General features: G+C 48.0%; 1 protein-coding gene across 3 annotated transcripts in view; it reads left to right on the top strand.

The window, feature by feature from the left end:
* The window catches only part of LOC139550768 (zinc finger SWIM domain-containing protein 5-like), a 52405-nt gene extending 33363 nt beyond the window's left edge, over positions 1 to 19042 (top strand). The window contains exons 2-13 of one of the 3 annotated variants that reach the window (XM_071361903.1): positions 7969 to 8325; positions 9273 to 9421; positions 9985 to 10135; positions 11477 to 11602; positions 11904 to 12080; positions 12547 to 12738; positions 12953 to 13090; positions 15106 to 15363; positions 16103 to 16238; positions 17344 to 17501; positions 17680 to 17843; positions 17966 to 19042. In XM_071361903.1, the coding sequence (XP_071218004.1) occupies positions 7969 to 8325; positions 9273 to 9421; positions 9985 to 10135; positions 11477 to 11602; positions 11904 to 12080; positions 12547 to 12738; positions 12953 to 13090; positions 15106 to 15363; positions 16103 to 16238; positions 17344 to 17501; positions 17680 to 17843; positions 17966 to 18910 (2951 nt within the window). In that variant the 3' untranslated portion in view covers positions 18911 to 19042. Of the gene's footprint in view, positions 1 to 7968; positions 8326 to 9272; positions 9422 to 9984; positions 10136 to 11476; positions 11654 to 11903; positions 12081 to 12546; positions 12739 to 12952; positions 13091 to 15105; positions 15364 to 16102; positions 16239 to 17343; positions 17502 to 17679; positions 17844 to 17965 lie in introns of all 3 variants that reach the window. The other 2 variants (XM_071361901.1, XM_071361900.1) reach the window with 2 other exon arrangements.
* The last annotated feature ends 2736 nt before the right edge of the window (positions 19043 to 21778 follow it).

The raw sequence follows: 21778 nt of genomic DNA, 5'->3' as shown, positions 1-21778 counted from the left end.
TGGTTTTGTCATTGTCCGTATGCTATGCTTGGCTTGATGAGCATTTTATGAATTCGACCAGAAGCCCAATTGCGGATCGGAGATTGCTAGCTTGTTATTGGACCAATGGAGATGTCATCTCACCTCAGTCGTACATTTGCTCTTAATTATGGCCGCTGTTGTGCGAGAGAAATGGTTTGGCGTGTGAGGTGAGGATGAGGTTGGAGTCTCGACAATCTCCCGGTATATTTAGACTTTCTAAGCTTCTTATAAGGTCCTTGTCCTTCCTTGAAGTTTACTTCTGTTTGTTTCCATCTGAGACTGGTTTACAACTCAAGGTAACTAACCTTTGTTAGAAATGGAGATGATAAAACTGAGCGTACAAAACATTAGAAACACCAGTTCTTTCCATGACATACACTGACCAGGTGAAAACTATGATCCCTTATTGATGTTCAATCCACTTCAATCAGTGTAGAGGAGACGGGTTAAATAATTATTTTTCAGCCATGAGACCATTGAGACATAGATTGTGTGCCACTCAGAGGGTGAATAGGCAAGACAAAATACTCAAGTGTCTTTGAACAGGGTATGGTAGTAGATGCCAGGCGCACCGGTTTGAGTGTGTCAAAAACTGCAACGCTGCTGGGTTTTTCAAGAATGGTCCACCACCCAACGCACATCCAGCCAACTTGACACAACTGTGGGAAGCATTGGAGTCAACATGGGCCAGCATCCCTGTCGAAGGCTTTCGACACCTTGTAGAGTCTATGCCCCGAAAAGTTGAGGCTGTTTTGAGGGCAAGATCAATGGCAAGATCAAGGTGCAACTCAATGTTAGGAAGGTGTTCATTATGTTTTTTTGCTCTGTGTATTTGCGCAACAAATGTTTTGCTTTGTCAACAGAACAAATGTTAACTTCAGAACCTGTTTCTGTCTTTAGTCACTTGCCATTCTTTGCACATTTTCACATTGTTGACGGCAATGTTTTGCTTTTGTGAGTTTTATGAAATATAAGCCTCTTAATGCTCAGTTATCTAGCTCTGCAGACCGTGCTTCAAGAACAAACACGCCTCAAAAGAGGCATTGTGCCACTCTGACTGCTCCTTGTCAATCACAACAAGATGGCGGCAGATGGTTTCGTGCGTGCTTGCGTAGTAAACAGGAATCCTTACATTTTAAGGGCACGCATGACAGAAGGCCAACGTGCCTTAAAAGATGAGCGATCCAGCGTTAGATGGATGCTTTAGGGGCCATTCTGTAGAGATTGGAGAGACTAGAGGCGGTTGACATGAGCATCGTGGCAGGGTAGTGTTGAGGGGCTGAGCTGGCCTGATCTAGCAGTAATTGGGGGATAAATGCAGCTTTGTGACCTTTTGGGAGCTGTCAGCTTCTCTTCTGCACCCTAGCTGCCCCTCAGCTGACCGCGGCTCCGTCCCTCCACACACAAGGCCAAGGCACAATGCGAGGTACGCAAACAAAGGCTGCAAAACACCAGATCTCTATCTTTTTTATTTATTTTGGCCTTGGGTAAGAGGTTTGCTCACACACACACAGGAGGAGGAGAAGGCTGGCCAGCGTTCTGTACACACCACCAAGGCCCTGGAAGTGCTGTACTGGGCATTGATTGGAACAACCCAGGTGTTTGTTTCCGAGGAACATTGGATAAACTGAATTTTTTTCCCCTTTTGCTCTCTGATTGCACAGCGCCATTCAAGGAATGGAATTAAATTTACCCCCAACACACAAGGAACATTCACTGTTGTTGCCCCACTACAATGTCTTAACTTGGTTGGGGAAAGGGGTTTGAATATATGCTTTCTCGACTCTGCATTTTGTATGGCAGGCATGAAGACCTTGAACTTCGCTTGCTCTTTTTTTATAAAAAAAGAAAGAAAAATTACCTTTATTTAACTAGGCAAGTCAGTTAAGAACAAGTTCTTATTTTCAATTGCGGCCTAGGGAACAGTGGGTTAACTGCCTTGTTCAGGGGCAGAACGACAGATTTCTAACTTGTCAGCTCAGTGATTCGATCTTGCAACCTTTCGTTTACAAGTCCAACGCTCTAACCGCTAGGCTACCTGCCTCTAACCACTAGGCTACCTGCCTCTAACCACTAGGCTACCTGCCTCTAACCGCTAGGCTACCTGCCTCTAACCGCTAGGCTACCTGCCTCTAACCGCTAGGCTACCTGCCTCTAACCAGTAGGCTACCTGCCTCTAACCGCTAGGCTACCTGCCTCTAACCAGTAGGCTACCTGCCTCTAACCACTAGGCTACCTGCCTCTAACCAGTAGGCTACCTGCCTCTAACCGCTAGGCTACCTGCCTCTAACCAGTAGGCTACCTGCCTCTAACCAGTAGGCTACCTGCCTCTAACCACTAGGCTACCTGCCTCTAACCACTAGGCTACCTGCCTCTAACCACTAGGCTGCCTGCCTCCCTCTAGCTCTCATATTTCTCTCTTCCTCTAAGACTTCTCTCCTGCCTGCATCTATGAATGATCAGCAGTAGAATAGACTTCAGCCAGGTCTGGTTGGCATCAGGTGCTGAACGATTGTTCTGATCTTCCACTGTGATGCGTTGCTAGCTAATGCTACCAACACAACGACTAGCCTACAAGCTTAATACACATCACAAGGTAATTGGAAATTGGCTGAGGCATCTTATCTTAGATTTCCATAGACGTCAGTGCCTGTGTTTTAAGGGACGCCCAGTGAATGGGAGTTGATGAAACATTTTTCCCTCCTCTGTTCCATGCCATATAATTGCAGCGAATCAGAAATAAATTGAATGTGATCATGACAAAAGTTTTATATTAACCTTTTATTTGAACAGGGTGCCATTGAGACCAAGTCTCTCTTCTTTTCCCAATGAGCCCTGCACAATACAAACACACACATCATCACAACATACTTCAATTACAAAACATGATCATAAAACACACACACGCCATCTTCACTTCCAGTAGAGCATTACCCACATGGCTCCCAGTGCTGGGGCCATGATGGTGCTGTTGGGAAATCACAAATGAATCAATCAGGCCTTTATCTGATCAGCGGAGCCGGGGCCTTGTGTGATGCTGAATGTACATATACATGCGTGTTATGTGGAGATGGACTGGTGGGGGGCAGGGGTGGCTGTGTTAACCTCCTTGCTGCTGGAACAGATGGAAGGTGGGCTGGGGTAAGCTGGGCTGGGGCTGGGGTAGGCTGGGTAGAGAGAGGGGGGTCCTAGGCTGTACTGTGTGTGCTGTTGGCCCTGCCCCAGCTCCCTGTCTGCCTGCCTGCTTGCCATATAGATCTCCAGCTCAGCCTCCACGGCTGATTAGAGGTTAATGGTTTAAGAGTGGGGAGGGACTGCCCTCTGATTGGTTGGCGGGTCCCGCGTGGGAGGGCCGGCGGAGTGGCAGATGGTGCAGACCCAGTGAGTGGAGCGGTGAGGGAGGGAGCACACATATGAATGGTCGTATTACAAATGTTGTATGTTAGATTGTGGTGTAATAATGTTATCTACTGTTTTATTGTTTTTGTTTTTGCCTTCATTTGTTTGGACCCCAGGAAGAGTTGACTTGGCAGCAGCTGATGAGGATCCTTAATATATACAAACGAGGGGGTTCTCTCTCTCCCTCATCTCTTTCGTTCCCTTCCTCGCTCACCTGCTATGGAAGGCCTACGCGTATAACCTCACCGCTGCATCCAGCGAGCAGCCATCGCTGCAGTAGACAGATGGTTGGTGGATGAGTCTAAAAGCCCAGGCTAGCCCAGGCTGAGGGAGCTGCAGTAGACAGATGGTTGGTGGATGAGTCTAAAAGCCCAGGCTAGCCCAGGCTGAGGGAGCTGCAGTAGACAGATGGTTGGTGGATGAGTCTAAAAGCCCAGGCTAGCCCAGGCTGAGGGAGCTGCAGTAGACAGATGGTTGGTGGATGAGTCTAAAAGCCCAGGCTAGCCCAGGCTGAGGGAGCTGCAGTAGCAGCATCCCCTCAGATTAATTATGACTATTAGACACTGCAGCATACGGATCAATGAGCTGATCTCCGACGTCTCAATGTCTTACTGCCTAACTCCGCCTAGCTCCTACTCAGACATATCAGGACTCGTTTTACCTATAGAGGCTTAAAACAAGTCGCTTGAGATGGATGGATGGATAGTATAAAGTGTAGAGTAAGATTCATGAAAGGAACCCCCTCCCTCCCCTGGCTCAGTCATATTGTTCATGTAGCATCCATGCAGGCTGCATCCTACAAGCTCCTCCCCCACCTCACAGCTCTTCCCCAGGGGCAGACAGCCATGTGCTTCTGCTCAGGATCAAATCAGCTTTGTGGGGCTGGCAGCGCTCCCAGAACCATACATTAATTTATCTGTTTAGGAGCTTTACCCACCCAGCCCCTCGATTACAACAGTACCGAATAACCAAAGATAAAAAATGCTATATCTAACTGTGTTGCTGTGATGGTTTTGCATATCGCTGTCATAATGAACAAAGCCAGTGTGGTGAGAAGGTTAGGGACGTCTATCGTGTGATATCACAGCCCCAGTAGTGTTCTGGAAAAGAGAAAAGGGAGGTTCAGGGAGCTGGTGATTTACACTGCAGTGCCAAGAGCCTCTTACTGTAGTTAGTGCTGCAGTGACTAGGGCGGGTGCCACGCTAATTCATCTGCACTCTGCTACCCCTGGCCCGGTCTCTGACGCAGGCCTCACCTGTTTTTCTATAGCCACTTCTCTCTCCGTGCTGTTTTGGTCCGGCCCGCACAAGCTTGTATACGTTAAACAATTTGGCACATGGTCCCTCCTCCCCCTCACCTCTTCCTGCTCCTCGTCCGCCCTCCCCAACCTCCAAAATCAGCTGTCCTCTTCTATGCCTGGCTGGCCATGGCATCCTGCTTGGGACTCTTCAAGGAGCCAATTGATAGTTGCTGCGGAGTGACAGTCTGACCCATATTAGCAGTGGCAGTGTGTTGATTACTACTCCCTGACTGACTGACTGACTGATGCAGCAGCAGTGTCTTGCCTTGTGACTGAACTGTCACCTACACTCCTTTTGCTGACGATGCCCAGACCCTCCTCCTCAGGCCACACACACACACACACACACACATACACATACACATACACACACACACCTCATCTAGAAGAGCATCAGTGTTTACAAGGTCTGGGCCAGGTACAGGAAGTACACATACACACAGTGCAGAAGGAAGGAGGATTGAAAGAAGAGGGGGATTCCATTTCTCTGAGCTTCTAGAGAAGGACCATGAAGAAAAGAGCAGCGGAAAGGGACGGCAGGATCACATTCAGCATCGTGGCCGGCCAACAAAAGACGAGCCGAGGGGGCGGGGGTTGGGGTGGCTGGGTTGAAACGGGAGCCCCTGGCTGAAAGGCGAGGAGGACCCTTCACGTCCATCAGCGACAGATGCCTGGCTCTCTACTGAAGGGAGAAGTGTGAAAGGAGATGAGGAGCCACCCTACCTGCCCCTCATAACCCCCCAGCAGCAGGCTGTGGCACTGCAGCAACTGTCAGATTCAGACACACTGCAGAACAGAGATGGGGCCTCCTAATCATCACCCCCAGCACAGGCCCCTTACTGCAGTCTGCACCCACTCTGCATACACTGACTGACCACAGAGGTGAGAGAGGCCTCTGGGTCTAACTAATGACTCTGTAGAAGACCTGCATAGGTGGAACATTGTAGCGGTACTCTACTTATAGTTGTCAGGCCTTGTTTTTTTTTCCTAGTTAAAGAGACCTCTTGATATGATTCTGAACCCCATGCACGTCTCTTCTTGTGCAACTGCCAAAGACAGTGATGGCCGTCAGCAGTATTCCATGTACGTGTTTCAATTCATAAGATCACATTTGTTCTGTAAACAAAACCTTTCAGTGCAGAGGTTCTTTCCTCTCATCAGCTCTCTGGGAGCTAGATCCCATCTCTTCAGAGCTGTAAGACCGAGAATTAAAACGCATTAGTCGTCACCTCTCGCTTCTCTGTGTTGTCCACTCCGATTGCTCACTGTTACATCAAACAGAGCTGCCATAGAGGAGCATGGTGATGAGCAGTAACGGAGTTGACATGAGGGGTGACATGAGGAGAGCAAAGTCCTGTTAGTAACAGAGATGACTAGTTTTTCCCCTTAGTCTGGTGGGTTCATTAGGATTGTTGGAATGTTTTAGCATAGGTTTCTAATATTATTAGGTAGGTTAAGGTTATGACATACGTGCTGTAGGTCTGCTGTGAAATAACTCAAATCCTTACAACTGGAGAACTGTCATTCTCCAGTTGAGTCTATTCATCTGCTGAAAAACGCAGAGTATCAGAAAGAATAGTGTCCCACATCTTACTAGTTCAGTACTTTGTTCCCTTGTTTCTGTCACACTGATATACGGCACCAATTTTACAAGACTGCCTTGGAAATAGACAAGAGCATACTTGTACAGTACAAGATTTGATTGCTGATGCCTCGAAGAAAAATGTACGCGGTAAACACAAGTCCGCCATTTTCTCCGCCGGGAAGTTTCAATGCATCGTTGTCTTTCACCAAATTCACTTTGAACTCTGCATTGTGCTGCGAGTAATTTGCAACACATAGGGGTAGCCCCTTTGCTTTCCTTTTCTTTTATCAAAATGAAAACAGACATCACCATAAACTCCCCTTAATCAGATGGGCCTGTGGTTTTGGCTCTGCCTGAAAGGGCTTGGCAGTAAATTGGACGTTTCTTCCCCCGGAGAAGAAAAAAAGAACTGGGTAAGAGGGGGGCTAGTTTCTCAGAAGAACTCGTCTGGAAAAGCCTTTTGTGGGATTTGGCAAGAGAACGGCAGGCTTTACTCATGCTTATTAGGCACCCCTGTCTCACTACTCTAACCCTAGAATGAATTGTGTTTGTGTGTGTGTGTGTTTGTGTGTGTTAGCCATTCCAGGTCTGTTACAGTTCACTCGCTATGATAGCAGTGATCTTCTGAAGCCAGACAGACAGGAACCCATTTGGCGTTAATTAGCTAAGCCTCGACTTGCTGAGCTCACTACGTTATTTATATATATATATATATATATATATATATATATATATAAAATCATCAATGGTGTGTGTAGTGTACCCTCTGTCCTGTGTGTACCATGGGTAGTCATGTATGTTACCATAGCCATGCAGCCAGTGAGCATAGAAATGAAATGAGTAGAGTGTGTTTAAGGTCAGAACATACCCCTGAAGTGTGTGTGTGACTGTAGCAGGCCTGGTTGCTATGGTTTAGTGTGGTACTGTGATCTAGTAATCCATCTCTGTTCTCCCAGCCCCCTCTCTGGGCCTCCCTCCATCATTAATAATTTACCAGTCAAAGTGAGCTGCCAGACTTTCTATCAGACACACACTTCCCCTTCCCATCCCCCTGCTGCATGCGCTCCCTTTCTCCCCTCCCTTTGGCCCTCACAGACCGAATGACTGACTTCAAGCCACAAATATGTCACCAGCTAGCAGGCAGGAGCATTTCCTTTTGAAAAGCTGTTTCATGTGGTCCAGACGTATTTTACTGTATCAGCTTTCTACTTCACTATCTTATCTACTCCCTTTTTGTAGTTAACTGATAAGATAATCCAACGTTTCTTTTCGAGTCCCTTTATGAACTGTAACCTGCCCACACTGTTTTTATTATTCTAAGACCATTGTGTTACGTAGCTTGAACTTCTACCTTCCCGTGAACTGATTGTGATACTGCCACCTCAATCCCAGAGTGCTTTGGGGTAGATTGTTTTTTTTCCATTGGTGCTCTCTTTGTAAAGGTTAACTATCACATAGTGCTACGCAGGATGCTTTCTATGGGTTTGTGGGTACGTTGCCAGACAGGTTTGATAACTCCTTCATTGCTCATGTGACTTTTTTTTAGGGTGCTGAGTCACAACTGTCCTTCATCTGAACTAAAGGGGAAGGTGTGAAATCACAGCTGTCATTTAAATGTTGATCAAGTCTGCTGACACCAGTCTTCTCTCTCTGTCTCTCCAGGTTTCCACCTCAGTGGCACGGTCATGGAGCCCGCCTCCCAGTCGGAGCCCGAGGTCACCCACAAGGTGGCCATCAGCTTCGACCGCTGCAAGATCACCTCGGTCACCTGCGGCTGCGGCAACCGCGACATCTTCTACTGCGCCCACGTGGTGGCCCTGTCCCTGTACCGCATCAGGAAGCCAGAGCAGGTCAAGCTGCGGCTGCCCATCTCAGAGACCCTGTTCCAGATGAACAGAGACCAGCTACAGAAGCTGGTGCAGTACCTCATCACAGCCCACCACACAGAGGTGCTGCCCACCGCCCAGAAACTGGCCGACGAGATCCTCTCATCCAACTCTGAGATCAACCAGGTCCACGGTAAGAAAGACACATGTTGTTGGACATAACATAAGGTCCCTCTGTTCACGTTTTGGTGACCAGTTTGTTCACATTTAGCACCGGTGTGTAGACCTGGAACGCCAGGGTCTCAGAGCTTATAGGACCTACAAGTCACAAGATGGCCACATATTGTGCTTCACCCAGAGCCTCTGCCAATCCCTTACACTCCTTAGTTTCTACCCCAATCATCCTCTGGTGGGCTTGAACAGCAAGGTGGGCCCAGTCTGGCAGAGCCCTGATTTGCAGTACCAAAAGCAGCAGCGAGGACTCCGAGGCTTCAAACAGCCTGTTTGATGTCTGAGTCTCCCAGCCTGTTGGTGCTTTGCATTTCTGAAAATCTGAAAAAGAGTCAAATGAAGAAAGTCAGTCAGACCCCGAGCCAACGTTCTAACGTTGCTAACTACTCTAGCTTGGCATGACCCCCCCCCCCCCCTGTTATCCTTCTAGTCTGGAAAACAGAGGAACTCTGCAGTCTGCCATCTCTCCACATCACTCTCTAAATATTTACCAACCCCAGCCTCTTAACAAAGAAGTCCATCTCCCAGTTTCCAGGTTGTTTGCTGTGGGGAGTCAGTGGGTTGAAGTGGGAGCCCCCCATGACAATGCTATGAGTTGGGGCTTTGATTGTGGAATGTGAACGTTCGGATGCAACAGTGCCTTGGCAGGACTTCAGTTGGTAGTTCTAGGCAGATCAAATGGGTGTTGGGGTTACCTATAGGACGCCAACACACCTAGGGTTCACCCTCTGTTCCTGTTCTTTAGGTGTTTGCTTAATTAGAAAAATATTTAACAAAATCCTGGTTTGATGTCTTATGAGGTTAGTTTTGAGGTGGGATTGATATAAGGCAAGTTTTTGGAGCCTAGCTTCTGGTTATGTGTTTAATTTACTCTTTGGTCTGACATTGTCTTTCTGTTTGTCTTCCCAGGGGCCCCGGACCCCACGGCAGGGGCCAGCATCGATGATGACAACTGCTGGCACCTGGACGAGGAGCAGGTCAGGGAGCAGGTCAAACTGTTCCTGTCTCAGGGAGGGTACTATGGCTCTGGGAAGCAGCTCAACTCCATGTTCGCCAAGGTACGGCTGTCTGTCTGTCTCTGTCTGAATATTCAGTATCAAAATCAATCCCGGATGGGGCCTCCCGAGTGGCACAGTGGTCTGAGGCACTGCATCGCAGTGCTGGCTGTGCCACTAGAGATTCTGGGTTTGAGTCCAGGCTCTGTAGCAGCCGGCCGCGACCGGGAGAACCATGGGGCGGCGCACATTTGGCCCAGCATCGTCCGGGTTAGGGGAGGGTTTGGCCGGCAGGGATGTCCTTGTCCCATCGCGCACTAGTGACTCCTGTGGCGGGCCGGGCGCACTGCACGCTGACACGGTTGCCAGGTATACTACGTTTCCTCCGACACATTGGTTCTGCTGGCTTCCGGGTTAAGCGGGCATTGTGTCAAGAAGCAATGTGACTTGGCTGGGTTGTGTTTCAGAGGACGCACGGCTCTCGACCTTTGCCTCCGTACAGGAGTTGCAGCGATGAGACAAGACTCTAACTACCAATTGGATACCATGAAATTGGGGAGAAAAGGGGGTAAAAGAAACAAAAATATCACTGTATATTACTGTCTATTAATTCATGTTTTCTGTAGGTGCGGGAGATGCTGCGGATGCGTGACTCTAACGGTGCCAGGATGTTGACCCTAATCACTGAACAGTTCATGGCCGACCCTCGCCTCGCTCTGTGGCGGCAGCAGGGGACAGGCATGACGGACAAGTGCCGGCAGCTATGGGACGAACTGGGTAAGTCCCTCTCACTTTCTTAAATGTACAGTGTAGAGGTCCAAATCACACAGAACCCAGTTCTAGATGATTATGAGCGGCTATTAGCCCCAATGTTTTGCATTATAATGCATTGCAGAAGACTATACATGCATACATAATGCCTTATGAAGAGGGTATTTATAGAAATGGTAACTGACCAACTGTCTTATTGCTGCTTGGATATTATTGATTTGCTTCCGTTTAAAACCTTGTCCAAAGCACTGTGGGTACTGGCAGGTCCTGAAACACAGCTGGAAAACCTTGCTACTCAAAGAGCAATTCCAAACGGAATGTGGCCTCACCACTTCGATCAGCACAGCTATGTAACTATTACCTAACTGTAAAGCCACCATGGTACATGTGATGTGAGGTATCTCTCTCGTGTGTGTGTGTGTGTGTGTGTGCACTGCGACCTGCCCGTTAAATCCCCATGCGTGTGGCCACATCAGTGGGTCAGTCGGTGACTGTGCAGCAGTGCATACATCATGGCCAAGCACTCACCTCGATTGGGATTGCATGAAAAAGGGCTGGGATCAATGGGGTTTTCAACCTCCCTGGTATTGATCGGGGCATTTTAAAGGGGTCGATGACTGCACACTACACATCCTGAGGAAGTTCATTGGAGAGCAACAGTAGAGCAGAGAGAGGTTTGCTGTGCCCCTCTCCTCCGCAGGATAAACCCCGGCTCAGGGGTTATGTTTAGTTACCGGGGAGCGACAGGACAGGGCTCTCTGATTGGCTAGGACTGCCACAGGCTGTCAGCATGATCACCAAAGTGCCCAATCAAAGGTGGTGGTGGTGTTGGAGGGTTTAAAGCGACCGTGCTGCACTAACGGGCTGTTAGTGCCAGAAGCTGTCAGTGTGATCAGGAGTGAGCACCCTAACAAAGTGCTGTGAAACGAGGGTTTAAAAGGAAGCAAACAGAAGGGGGTGAATTCTGGTCATGCATTACCTGGTGATGGGGTAGTGAAAGGAACTAAACTAGTTTACCACTCACATTCCTTAGGCTATACTAAATACCTGTCACATGTCCAAATATACCCTGGGCCTTTTGATTTAAAAATGAGACTTTAATACAGTCCAACCTGGGTTACAAATTACTTTTATGGCTCACGTGCAATATTAGCATAGGAGGACTCTATGCTGGATTAAATATGATTCCTGTATTGTATAGGTCCTCGACTCCTCACTCCTCCATACCCAAATATACATTAACATAGGATAATATACTGCTGTTATGGCTCCTTCTCCATATCCAGGTAGTCAAACAATGGTTATTCTCCCATTGACCTTTGCCCCCTGACCTTTGTCATTTTCCAGGTGCCCTGTGGGTGTGCATCGTGCTGAACCCGCACTGTAAGAGCGAGGAGAAGAGCGGCTGGCTGAAGCAGCTGAAGAAGTGGGGCGACATGGACATCTGTCCCCTGGAGGACGGCAACTACGGCAGTGAGTTGCCCAACATTACCAACGCTCTACCACAGAGCAACCTCGCCCAGGGTCAGTCGCAGTCTGTAGCAATAACACACACTGGTATACCTACACATAGAGTACTCACACTGGGCCTGTACACTTCCACTTGAGTTACAGCTACATCCCTTCCCTGTCCCAAACCATGGTTCTGATGCACTGTTTTTGTTGTCTTCTGATTTGGTTGTCTCTAGTAAAAGTAGTTCAACTCAAAATATGACTAATAAAAGGTATTTTTTTGCACTGTGCTCTGTCTCCCTCCCTGTATGTCCCCCTCCAGACTCCCTGGCCCGACCCAGACGGACAGTGTTCAAGCGGGCCATGGAGGCCTGTGATCTCCACTGGCAGGACAGCCACCTGCAGAGGATCATCAGCTGTGACTACTACATGTCCCCAGCCTACCAGAGAGAGGGAGAGAGTCTGCTCTTCAACCCCCAGGGCCTGCCTCTATGGCTAGGTGAGAATTACACGACCAGATTTAATCTGGTCTGCACAGTACACAGTCTTAGCACTGGATGTTATATCAATTCCAGATGGTACTGGAAGGCCCTCTCAGTATATGTTTTTAAACCATATACACAGACACACGCACATACAACCTCACACACAGGCCCAGCTCCCGGCAGTTTAAGCTCTGTGCCATGATAGTGGTCCGTTTGTTCAGTGCCAGTTCTTGGGTTTGGGGCTCAAATGTTCCTCTCTGAACACCACCCCTGTTTAGTGTTCTAAGCCTCCTTTAATTCCACTTCCACTGAATCCTGGAGCTGGAGTAAGCAAGTTCCGGGGGAAGATTTGTCCTCATTATGCAACTTAAGCCTGGGTATCAGAGTAGTGGGTTTCTTTCTGCTGAGGCTGCATCCTGCCTGTCAGCCTGCCTGGACATTGTGTTGTGCTAAGCCCGTGTCATGGGATTTGTGCCGTAGATCACGTCCCCACGGCGTGCGCGCGGGTCGATGCCCTGCGTTCCCATGGTTACCCCCGCGAGGCACTGCGGTTGGGCGTGGCCATCATCAACACCCTCCGGCTGCAGCAGCACCGCCAGCTGGACATCTACAAGCACCAAAAGAAAGGTAGCGCCCCCTGTCTGCCTGGAGACAGTTCACTGTTCTCATTAGGTGAGCCTCTGGGCCATACGTAACAGAATTAATGCGTTTTAAAATACAATGTACAGTATGTTGGTGTCATCTTGTTGTGTAGCCTATTATTGGGGCCCTGCGTTTTAATATGGTTAGGAAAATATCCTAGCCCTACCTGAATACTGTTCTACTTTTGTTCATGTGATAAGATGTATAGTATGATGCGGTCTGATCTTGTTCCTGTGTGTGTCAGAGCTGCTCCAGAAGGGGATGACCAGCACTACTAACCTGGAGGGCTGGGTGGGACACCCCCTGGATCCCATCGGCTGTCTGTTCACCACCCTCACTGAGACCTGCCGGGTGGAGGACGACAACGCTATGGACACTGGAGGTACGCATCTGGCCAGGCCCAGGCCTACCCAGGCAACGTTTACATTCTACTTCAATCGAACTGGTCAACATGGTGTCAGTCCAGCAACCATAACTGATCAGCCATACAGTACAGTCACATACAATTTGGCCAAGGCAACCAGCAACCATTTCACTCAACTTAAACCAAACTGGTCAAAAAAAAATTTTTTTTGTATCAGTCAACCATCTCGTGTTGTCCCAAAACGAATCAAGGCCATCAGATTGTAAAGTCACCCATTCAATCCAGTCCTGGTCTATAACCCCCCAGATGGTCCTCTTGTAAGCAGCCCTGAGATGAATGGCTGTGCTGCAGAAAGGTCATCCAGTCTACCCAGTGGTGGAAAATGGATCAAGTCCAACAACATTTGCATTCCATACATTCTTTAGCCCAGCCAAACAGAGAGCAGGGATTTGATACGGCCTATTGTGACAAACCTACAGGGAGGCATTGTGTGCCGGAACAATCCTGGCGAGTGGTATGGTGATTTGGGTGGGCAGAGGGGGAGAGTGTGTGAGTGTTAGACAGTGAGAGAGCGAGAGAGTGTTAGAGAGACCAAGAGAGGGAGCGAGGAAGTGTGTGGTTTATGGCTTATAGGGCCGTCATCATCACAGTCCTTTGTTTGGTTCTGGTGAGTAGCTGGAAACATCTGGTATGGAGGCAGGACTTAACTTGAATTCTGACCAATCAGGGAGCAGCTGTCCGCAGTCTTTACACATCAGCAGCAGCAGAAGCAGCTGGCCAGCAGAGCCTGAGCCATAACAGTGGAGGGAGGGAAACATGGAGGCTAACTACTGTGGTTGCCGTATGAGAACTAACCCGGGTCGCCCGGGATTCCACATGGTTAAATCCACCTTGGCACTGACCTCACACAACACATGCCAAAAAACCTAGAAGCCCAAGGCTTACGTCCACTCATATCAAACCTCCTTCACATCTAGTTAGCAACTCCTACGGACAAAGAAGTTCTATAGCATCTATCCAGTGTTGCCTAAAACATGTTTGTATATTTTTTTAAGTAGAGGGGTACAGTACATATACAGCGTAAATGGGTCAGACCTACATGTAGTACGAGAGGTCAAATATTTCCAGAGGTATGACAACAAAGCGGCGTGTTATTGAAAAGCTCCTGGACTCTCCATTGGTGACTAGAGGTTGTTTTGATCCAGCGACATGAAGGGGAAAATCACTGATATCCTCTCTAATAAACAGGATTGTCGTAGGGGGGAGGGATAATTTGCCAGGGGGATTTAAACGTAAGCTGGCCGTGGGTTGGATCTTAGTTCCTGTCAGCAGATGTTAGTGTTTTTCTGGGACCTCAGGGACACCTCTCCCTCTGGTGCTGCCTGGCATCCACAGCTGCCTGGGGGGGAGAAGTGGAGCTAGAGGGAGGTTCCTGTAGATGTGGAGCTAGAGAGAGGTTCCTGTAGATGTGGAGCTAGAGAGAGGTTCCTGTAGATGTGGAGCTAGAGAGAGGTTCCTGTAGATGTGGAGCTAGAGAGAGGTTCCTGTAGATGTGGAGCTAGAGAGAGGTTCCTGTAGATGTGGAGCTAGAGAGAGGTTCCTGTAGATGTGGAGCTAGAGAGAGGTTCCTGTAGATGTGGAGCTAGAGAGAGGTTCCTGTAGATGTGGAGCTAGAGAGAGGTTCCTGTAGATGTGGAGCTAGAGAGAGGTTCCTGTAGATGTGGAGCTAGAGAGAGGTTCCTGTAGATGTGGAGCTAGAGAGAGGTTCCTGTAGATGTGGAGCTAGAGAGAGGTTCCTGTCTGTGGCAGCTGCTTTCCACACCCAGCACCTTTCAAGCAAAAACAAATGTGAAACCAGACAGCCGTTTTGGATTAGTGTTTGCTTCTAGCAATGTCTCATCATCCCGCTAGATCATTGTTGCAATTGAGAATTGGTTCTAATTGACCTAAAAGTTTGAATAAAGGTTTAGTAGAATGAAGTCTCACTTCCATGACCATCCGTGTAAACTAAAAACCTCTCTTTGTCTCTTCAGACTCTGGAGAGCCCAAGCCGCCTGTGTACCATCATGTGCCCGTGTGGGGTTGCCCGGATGGTGGGGAGTCCTACCTGGCACTGGCCCTGGAGGTGGCGCTGATGGGCATGGGGCAGCAGAGGGTGATGCCTGAAGGCCTCTATGCCCAGGACAAGGTGTGTCGCAATGAGGAGCAGATCGTGGCCAAGCTGCAGGAGATGGAACTGGATGATCTGCTGGTCCAGACGCTGAGGAAACAGGCTATCCTCCTACTGGAAGGTATGAAGGCTAGTTAGATTATTGTCCTCTACTCGTCTCATTTCATTGTCTATCGCTTCTCTGTTGCCTTCAATCTCTCTCACTCTTTGACTAACTTATCCTCCCTTGCTGTCCCATTCTATTCTTTCACCCTCCATATCCCTCTCTCTATCTGCCCTGCTTGCTGCCTCACTCTATTTCTTCCTTCCTCTCTCTCTCCTTCCGCCTCTCCCTGCCTCTATCTCTTTTCATGTCACCCTTTCTCTTTAGCTGTCCCATCCCATCCCTCTCTCCCACCTGGCTCCCCTCCACTGGTCCTGCCTCGCAACACCCAGCTGAAAATGGGTCTCAACCCTGGCCTTTTAACACTGTCTGACCCCCTTTCTCCCGCTTCCCCATGCTAGCTATGCTATAGCCCTCCCCCATCTGGGGCTTTAGGGAATGTTAGCTGTGTAATCCTAGAGCAGACATCTGTCGCTGCTAGGGAGGAGAGATTTGGTTAATACCCAAATGGGCAGTGAGTGTATGGTTTCCTGTCTGCTCTGTCGCCCCCATCAGGTTGGGAGAGGAATAACCTAATATTGCTTTTATTCACTGCTCTACTTTGAGCCATTAGCTGTTTATACTGGTATACTTTGAATATTCACCAAAAACTGAGCCAAATCATAAGTGTGTGTGGCTGGACTCCAAGATATGAATGACAGTGACAATTCTGATGTACTTTGTGACATCAAACAGTGACAACTCTCTGTGTGTTCAGGTGGTCCGTTCAGTGGCCTGGGTGAAGTCATCCACAGGGAAAGCGTTCCCATGCACACCTTTGCCAAGTACCTGTTCTCAGCCCTGCTGCCCCATGACACAGACCTGGCCTACAAACTAGCACTGCGCGCCATGAGGTAAGATCCCCCAACCTACATTCATATCCAACCCTATTCAGGCTCATTGCTCTGTTTCAAGCACCTGTATGTGTCTCCGGCATTCAAAACCATTTAGCTATTACAAAAAGAACACACCATTTTACTATTAACACTTAGAAACGTATCATGTTTTATTGTCAACATAGTGTGATGCGTCTATCTGGCTGCGTCACAGTGTCAGAGTCATAGATATTTAAACCAGTAGATAGTGATAGCGCTGACGTCATCCACATGAACTCCTATGGAAAAGTCCAGAGGGCGCACGAAGTCGGAATGATTTGAATTTGATCGTAACTAGCAAAGAGTCATGGTCGACGTAGTCGTTTTAATCCTGCCGGAGTCAACCGGGGGCCTCCTCGTAGCCTGCCTGGCCCGTGATTGGTCTGTGTCAGCACGTGGTCTTGTGTGACGACAAATGTAGTAGTCAGAATGGATCACTATTTAATGAAATATCTCCATTTGTAGAAACTTCACCATGGGCATCAAACGTAATAATATATTTTAGAGCCCAAAACTGCCGTCAAAATGATTTGTTTGGGCTGTTCTGGCGATCATCATTTATATAGGCTTTTTAGGGCAGACCAGGGCTTTTGGCACCGCTAGGTTGCTACGCATTAGCCGACCAGCCGAGCTCGTGACTTCACACACCAGACCGGACACTGGGGGCTCCCTCCCTCTACATGTATCTATATATTGAGAGGCTGGATGATGAATCCCTATGACTGAATAATCCCCATCTGTACTGCAGTGTGATTATTCTACTGAGACTCCTCAGGGTCCTGGCTAATACAAAATCCATCACGGGGCTTAGGGCTGCACACAAGCACACACGTGCAAGCTCGGATGTACACACATTCGTGCATATGTAGACATGGGGGGGGGGGGGCTCTAATGCAGCTATACAGACTGGTGTGTGTTTCAGAAAGCTCTAATGCAGCTATACAGACTTGAGATGGGACGAGGCAGTGTAATAATGCTGTAGCCTTGGAAACCTTTTTTCAGTTCAATTTTGAATAGGAAACTTTTTCTTTATCATAATAACTCATCTCATCACTCCCTGTCTCTCTGTGTGTGTGTCCGCTAGGCTCCCTGTGTTAGAGTCGACTGGTCCCTCGGGAAACTTGGGTCACCCCCACCATGGCATCAGCATGGTGCCCAGCCGCTACCCGCGCTGGTTTACCCTGGGCCACCTGGAGTCTCAGCAGTGTGAGCTGGCCTCCACCATGCTCACCGCAGCCAAAGGTCAGCTCAGCTCTAGTTACCAGAATGCGCACAGACACCCAAAACATTTAACCACGCCACTACCAGATAAACACTCCCAAGGCCTTGTCCACCACTACAGAACACCACAGTACACATACAAACTGTTGGATGACAAATGTTGTTTTTCAATCTAGTACTCTATTGTTTGTACCTCCAGGAGATATGTTGAGATTGAGGACGGTGCTGGAGGCCATCCAGAAGAACATCCACTCCTCCTCCCTCATCTTCAAACTGGCCCAGGATGCTTTCAAGATCGCCACTCCGGCTGACAACCCCCCAGACATCACCCTGCTCAATGTAGCTCTGGAGCTGGGCCTGCAGGTACTGATGGCTAGATGGATAGTAAGCAGTGTGTGACATTGAAAAAATGTGCTGGTGGGTGGGTGTTGAATTACTGTGCACTCTGCCTTGTCTGACATGTTTCAACATGTCTCTCTCTGCAGGTAATGAGGATGACCCTCTCCACTCTGAACTGGAGACGCAGGGAGATGGTGCGCTGGCTGGTCACCTGTGCCACAGAGGTGGGTCTGCGAGCGCTGGTGAGCATCCTCCAGAGCTGGTACACCCTGTTCACCCCCACCGAGGCCACCAGCATCGTCGCAGCCACCGTCATGTCCCACAACACCATCCTGCGCCTCAGCCTGGACTACCCCCAGAGAGAGGAGCTGGCTAGCTGCGCCCGGACGCTGGCCCTGCAGTGTGCCATGAAGGACCCCCAGAACTGTGCCCTCTCGGCCCTCACACTCTGCGAGAAGGACCACATCGCCTTCGAGACGGCCTACCAGATCGTTATCGACGCAGCATCAACAGGCATGACGTACTCTCAGCTGTTCACCATCGCCCGCTACATGGAGCACCGCGGCTACCCGCTCCGAGCCTTCAAGCTGGCCTCGCTGGCCATGACCCACCTCAACCTGGCCTACAACCAGGACACCCACCCGGCCATCAACGACGTGCTCTGGGCCTGCGCCCTGTCCCACTCGCTGGGCAAGAACGAGCTGGCCGCCATCATCCCCCTGGTGGTGAAGAGCGTGCACTGCGCCACCGTGCTCTCGGACATCCTGCGCCGCTGCACCATGACGGCCCCGGGCCTGGCCGGTATCCCCGGGCGACGGAACTCTGGGAAGCTCATGTCCACGGACAAGGCTCCGCTCCGGCAGCTGCTGGACGCCACTATCAGCGCCTACATCAACACCACCCACTCCCGGCTCACTCACATCAGCCCCAGGCACTACGGAGAGTTCATAGAGTTTCTTAGTAAGGCCAGAGAGACCTTCCTACTGGCCCAGGACGGACACATCCAGTTTGCCCAGTTTATAGACAACCTCAAACAGATCTACAAGGGCAAGAAGAAACTCATGATGTTGGTACGGGAACGCTTCGGCTGACCCCTGGGGTTGCCCCAAAAGGACAGGCAATATGGGGAACTCCTTTTATTTCCACTTAATCATTTATTTAAGTTTTCATTTCCATTTCATTTGTCATTTACGTGTCAAATTCTATATTTGTCCGGGGGGGGGGGGGGTTGCCAGTTTTTTTTTTTTTTCTTGTGAGCGACAACCAATGTTTGTTCGCAATGTTACTCTGCTAGGTAAAGAATGCAGAGAGGGGGGGGGAATCTGAATACAAAAACGTTTGAAAAAGATTATGATAATGATGAAAAAACATTGGCAAATAATGAAAAACCAAATGATGTATAGGGTATTTTGAGCCAGGGAATGATGTCTGCTGTGGTGAGATACTAGTGGTTTTTGAAGGAAAGAAAACCTGTCATTCCAAAAACACTGACGCACATAGTGTTGACTTACTGTTATACCGCAATCGTATTCCAAGGGTCAGCTTTAAACTTTTCCTGTTAAAAGGTCTCGTTTCAAGGCATTATGTGTGGAGGAGGTGGAATGCTGAACTTGGATGTGTCAGGTCCAGAAGCCAAGCCTAAATATGCCAGACTCATCAGGTACATACTGAGTCCTCTGACTTGACCAAGCCACTCACACTCTCACATATTCTCTACCACCTTTCCTGAGTGTAGCCTGATCGATTTGTCTGGTATCTCCTATTTCTAGTGAAGGTACCTTTCAAAAAGAGACAGATGTACAGAGAGAGAGACAGGTTGCGGCAGATTGGTATTTGGATTCGATCACGGAAAGATGGATTGACTGGCCTGAGAGTGATACTGCCACTGTGGGTTTGGGTCTGTGAGGAGTGGCTTGTGTTGTCAGAGTTTGGGTTTATAACATGTGGAAATACCATTGCTGAAAAACATCTCGTATCTTTCAAAGCAAAACGTGTATGAACGTGTACTTTTTGACAACATGCCTTGGTGTAGCCGGTTGGGGTTAGTATTCCACATACAGGCCTAACTATAACTATCAACCTCTCAGACCCTGTGGGAAAAGTTTTATATTAGCCGTAGTACTATTGTTATACAAGCACTTCAAAAAATGTCATGTACTCAACACCATTCTGTCTGCTTGAGCAATTATTTATCGATCATTAGAATAATCTGTGTGTGAATGAATACTAGGAATACAAACAGCATAACTATATTTAACATGCAAAAATAGGAATATTAGACAAAAACATTTGAGGATAAATGTTGAGGCTATGAAAAGCGTTCCATGTCAGCTTCCACATTCCAGGTGACCTAGGGCCACAGAAGTACGTCTGTTTGACGTAGTACAGTAAAGAAACAATGACAGAAAAGAGAAAAGAGACGCTGAACTCAGTTCTCAGGGAATCACTTAAAGAAACAAAAACAAAAAAAAGTAGTAGCATAAGCATTTAAGATATTGTAAATATGAAAGTGTCAATTAAGAAAATTGTAAAGTTATAATTATTTATGATAACTGTATGTTTTTGTGGGATACTTGAATGTGTTGTGGGCTGGGAATGTGAGGGCAGTTAGATGGAAATACATTTCTCAGGTGCTCCTGTGTACATTTCTCTGAATTGAGTCGATTTTTTTATTTGTATGTTTTGTTTAGTTTTTGCAGTGTTTTCTAAGAGGAAGCATGTTATTTCGAAATTAGAAAAGCAGGCATACCATTATGAACAGAAAGCAACCTGACTATGCAGAAACCACTTGGTGGTTTGGTCCCCTTCTCTGGAGTCACCCAGACGAATGTCTGAGGGGGGCTAGCCACTATCCTAAAGAGAACAGACGAGGCAAGACACGGCATGTTTGTATTTGTAAGTAGCCTGCACATGCTGCAAATTGGGACGGACGTTGCCTTTGACCAATTTTAATGTACAATTTCTCTCTTTGGACTTAAGCCTTTAGTGTCTTCTCAAAGTACCCGTGTCAGCGCTTGACATGGTAACGAGAGTTTAAGGAGAACAATGGTCCAAAATAAATGAAAATAAAAACCCTGCATGCCCCACGCAAAATAAGGAACTGGCAGATAATATGAATGGGGGAGTCTGTTTTGCCAACCCCTATCGTCCTCCCTTGTATTTCTTCATGCTTTTAAGCCTATTCAGTTCCCTTCACCTGAACGACCATGGCCATGCTCTTAACCATTCTCTACAACCCCTACGGAGCAGCTGAGTTATTCTGCTCCTTCCTTCCATCCATCGCCGGTCTTTATTCCTTCTCTTTTAAAAAGATTTTGTTAACTTCCTCCCAAACGTTAGTCACAGGATTCAGTAAGACTGCAGCACTGCCTGTACCAGTGCCATATGCACCACGACATAACACCTGCTTTCCAAACCAACCTACCAACCTACGGCAGTCTCCTCTGTTTTGTCATTCACTAGCTGCCACAAATATTAACCACTACTTGAATCTGAGATTTGTGAGTTACAACGAGTGGACAAAACAAGATTGCAGTTTAATGTAAACCTGTCTGTTATATACACACGTCAAACAACAAGCATTTTCTGTCGCTGAAGTAGTTGGTTCTACGGCATTGCAAAAAAAGTGGGGGGGGAAACTCCTCTGGCTTTTCATTTCTCTCTCCCATACTCTGTGTCTGTGTTAACTGTACCAGTGTTTTGACCTGTCACTAGAATTTAGAAGGAAGTAATAATAATCGCTGGTAGATTGTTCACTAGTTCATCTACGGTTTGATTCTTTTTTTATTTAAGGGAAAGTGTTTGTTGCCTCTTTGTGCTACTGATTAATAAAAAAAGGTATCCAGTATTTGTTGCCACAGAAGTATAGTTTATCAACAGTTTGTTTGTGCAACCTCTTGAGCTAATGTCTATAAAACAATTTATTACTATTTATGTAACGCTACTACCATTTTATATCA

This window comes from Salvelinus alpinus, chromosome 23, assembly GCF_045679555.1.
Source record: "Salvelinus alpinus chromosome 23, SLU_Salpinus.1, whole genome shotgun sequence".
In the NCBI taxonomy this organism is placed as follows: domain Eukaryota; kingdom Metazoa; phylum Chordata; class Actinopteri; order Salmoniformes; family Salmonidae; genus Salvelinus; species Salvelinus alpinus.
This window is presented reverse-complemented; position numbering and strand designations above follow the sequence as displayed.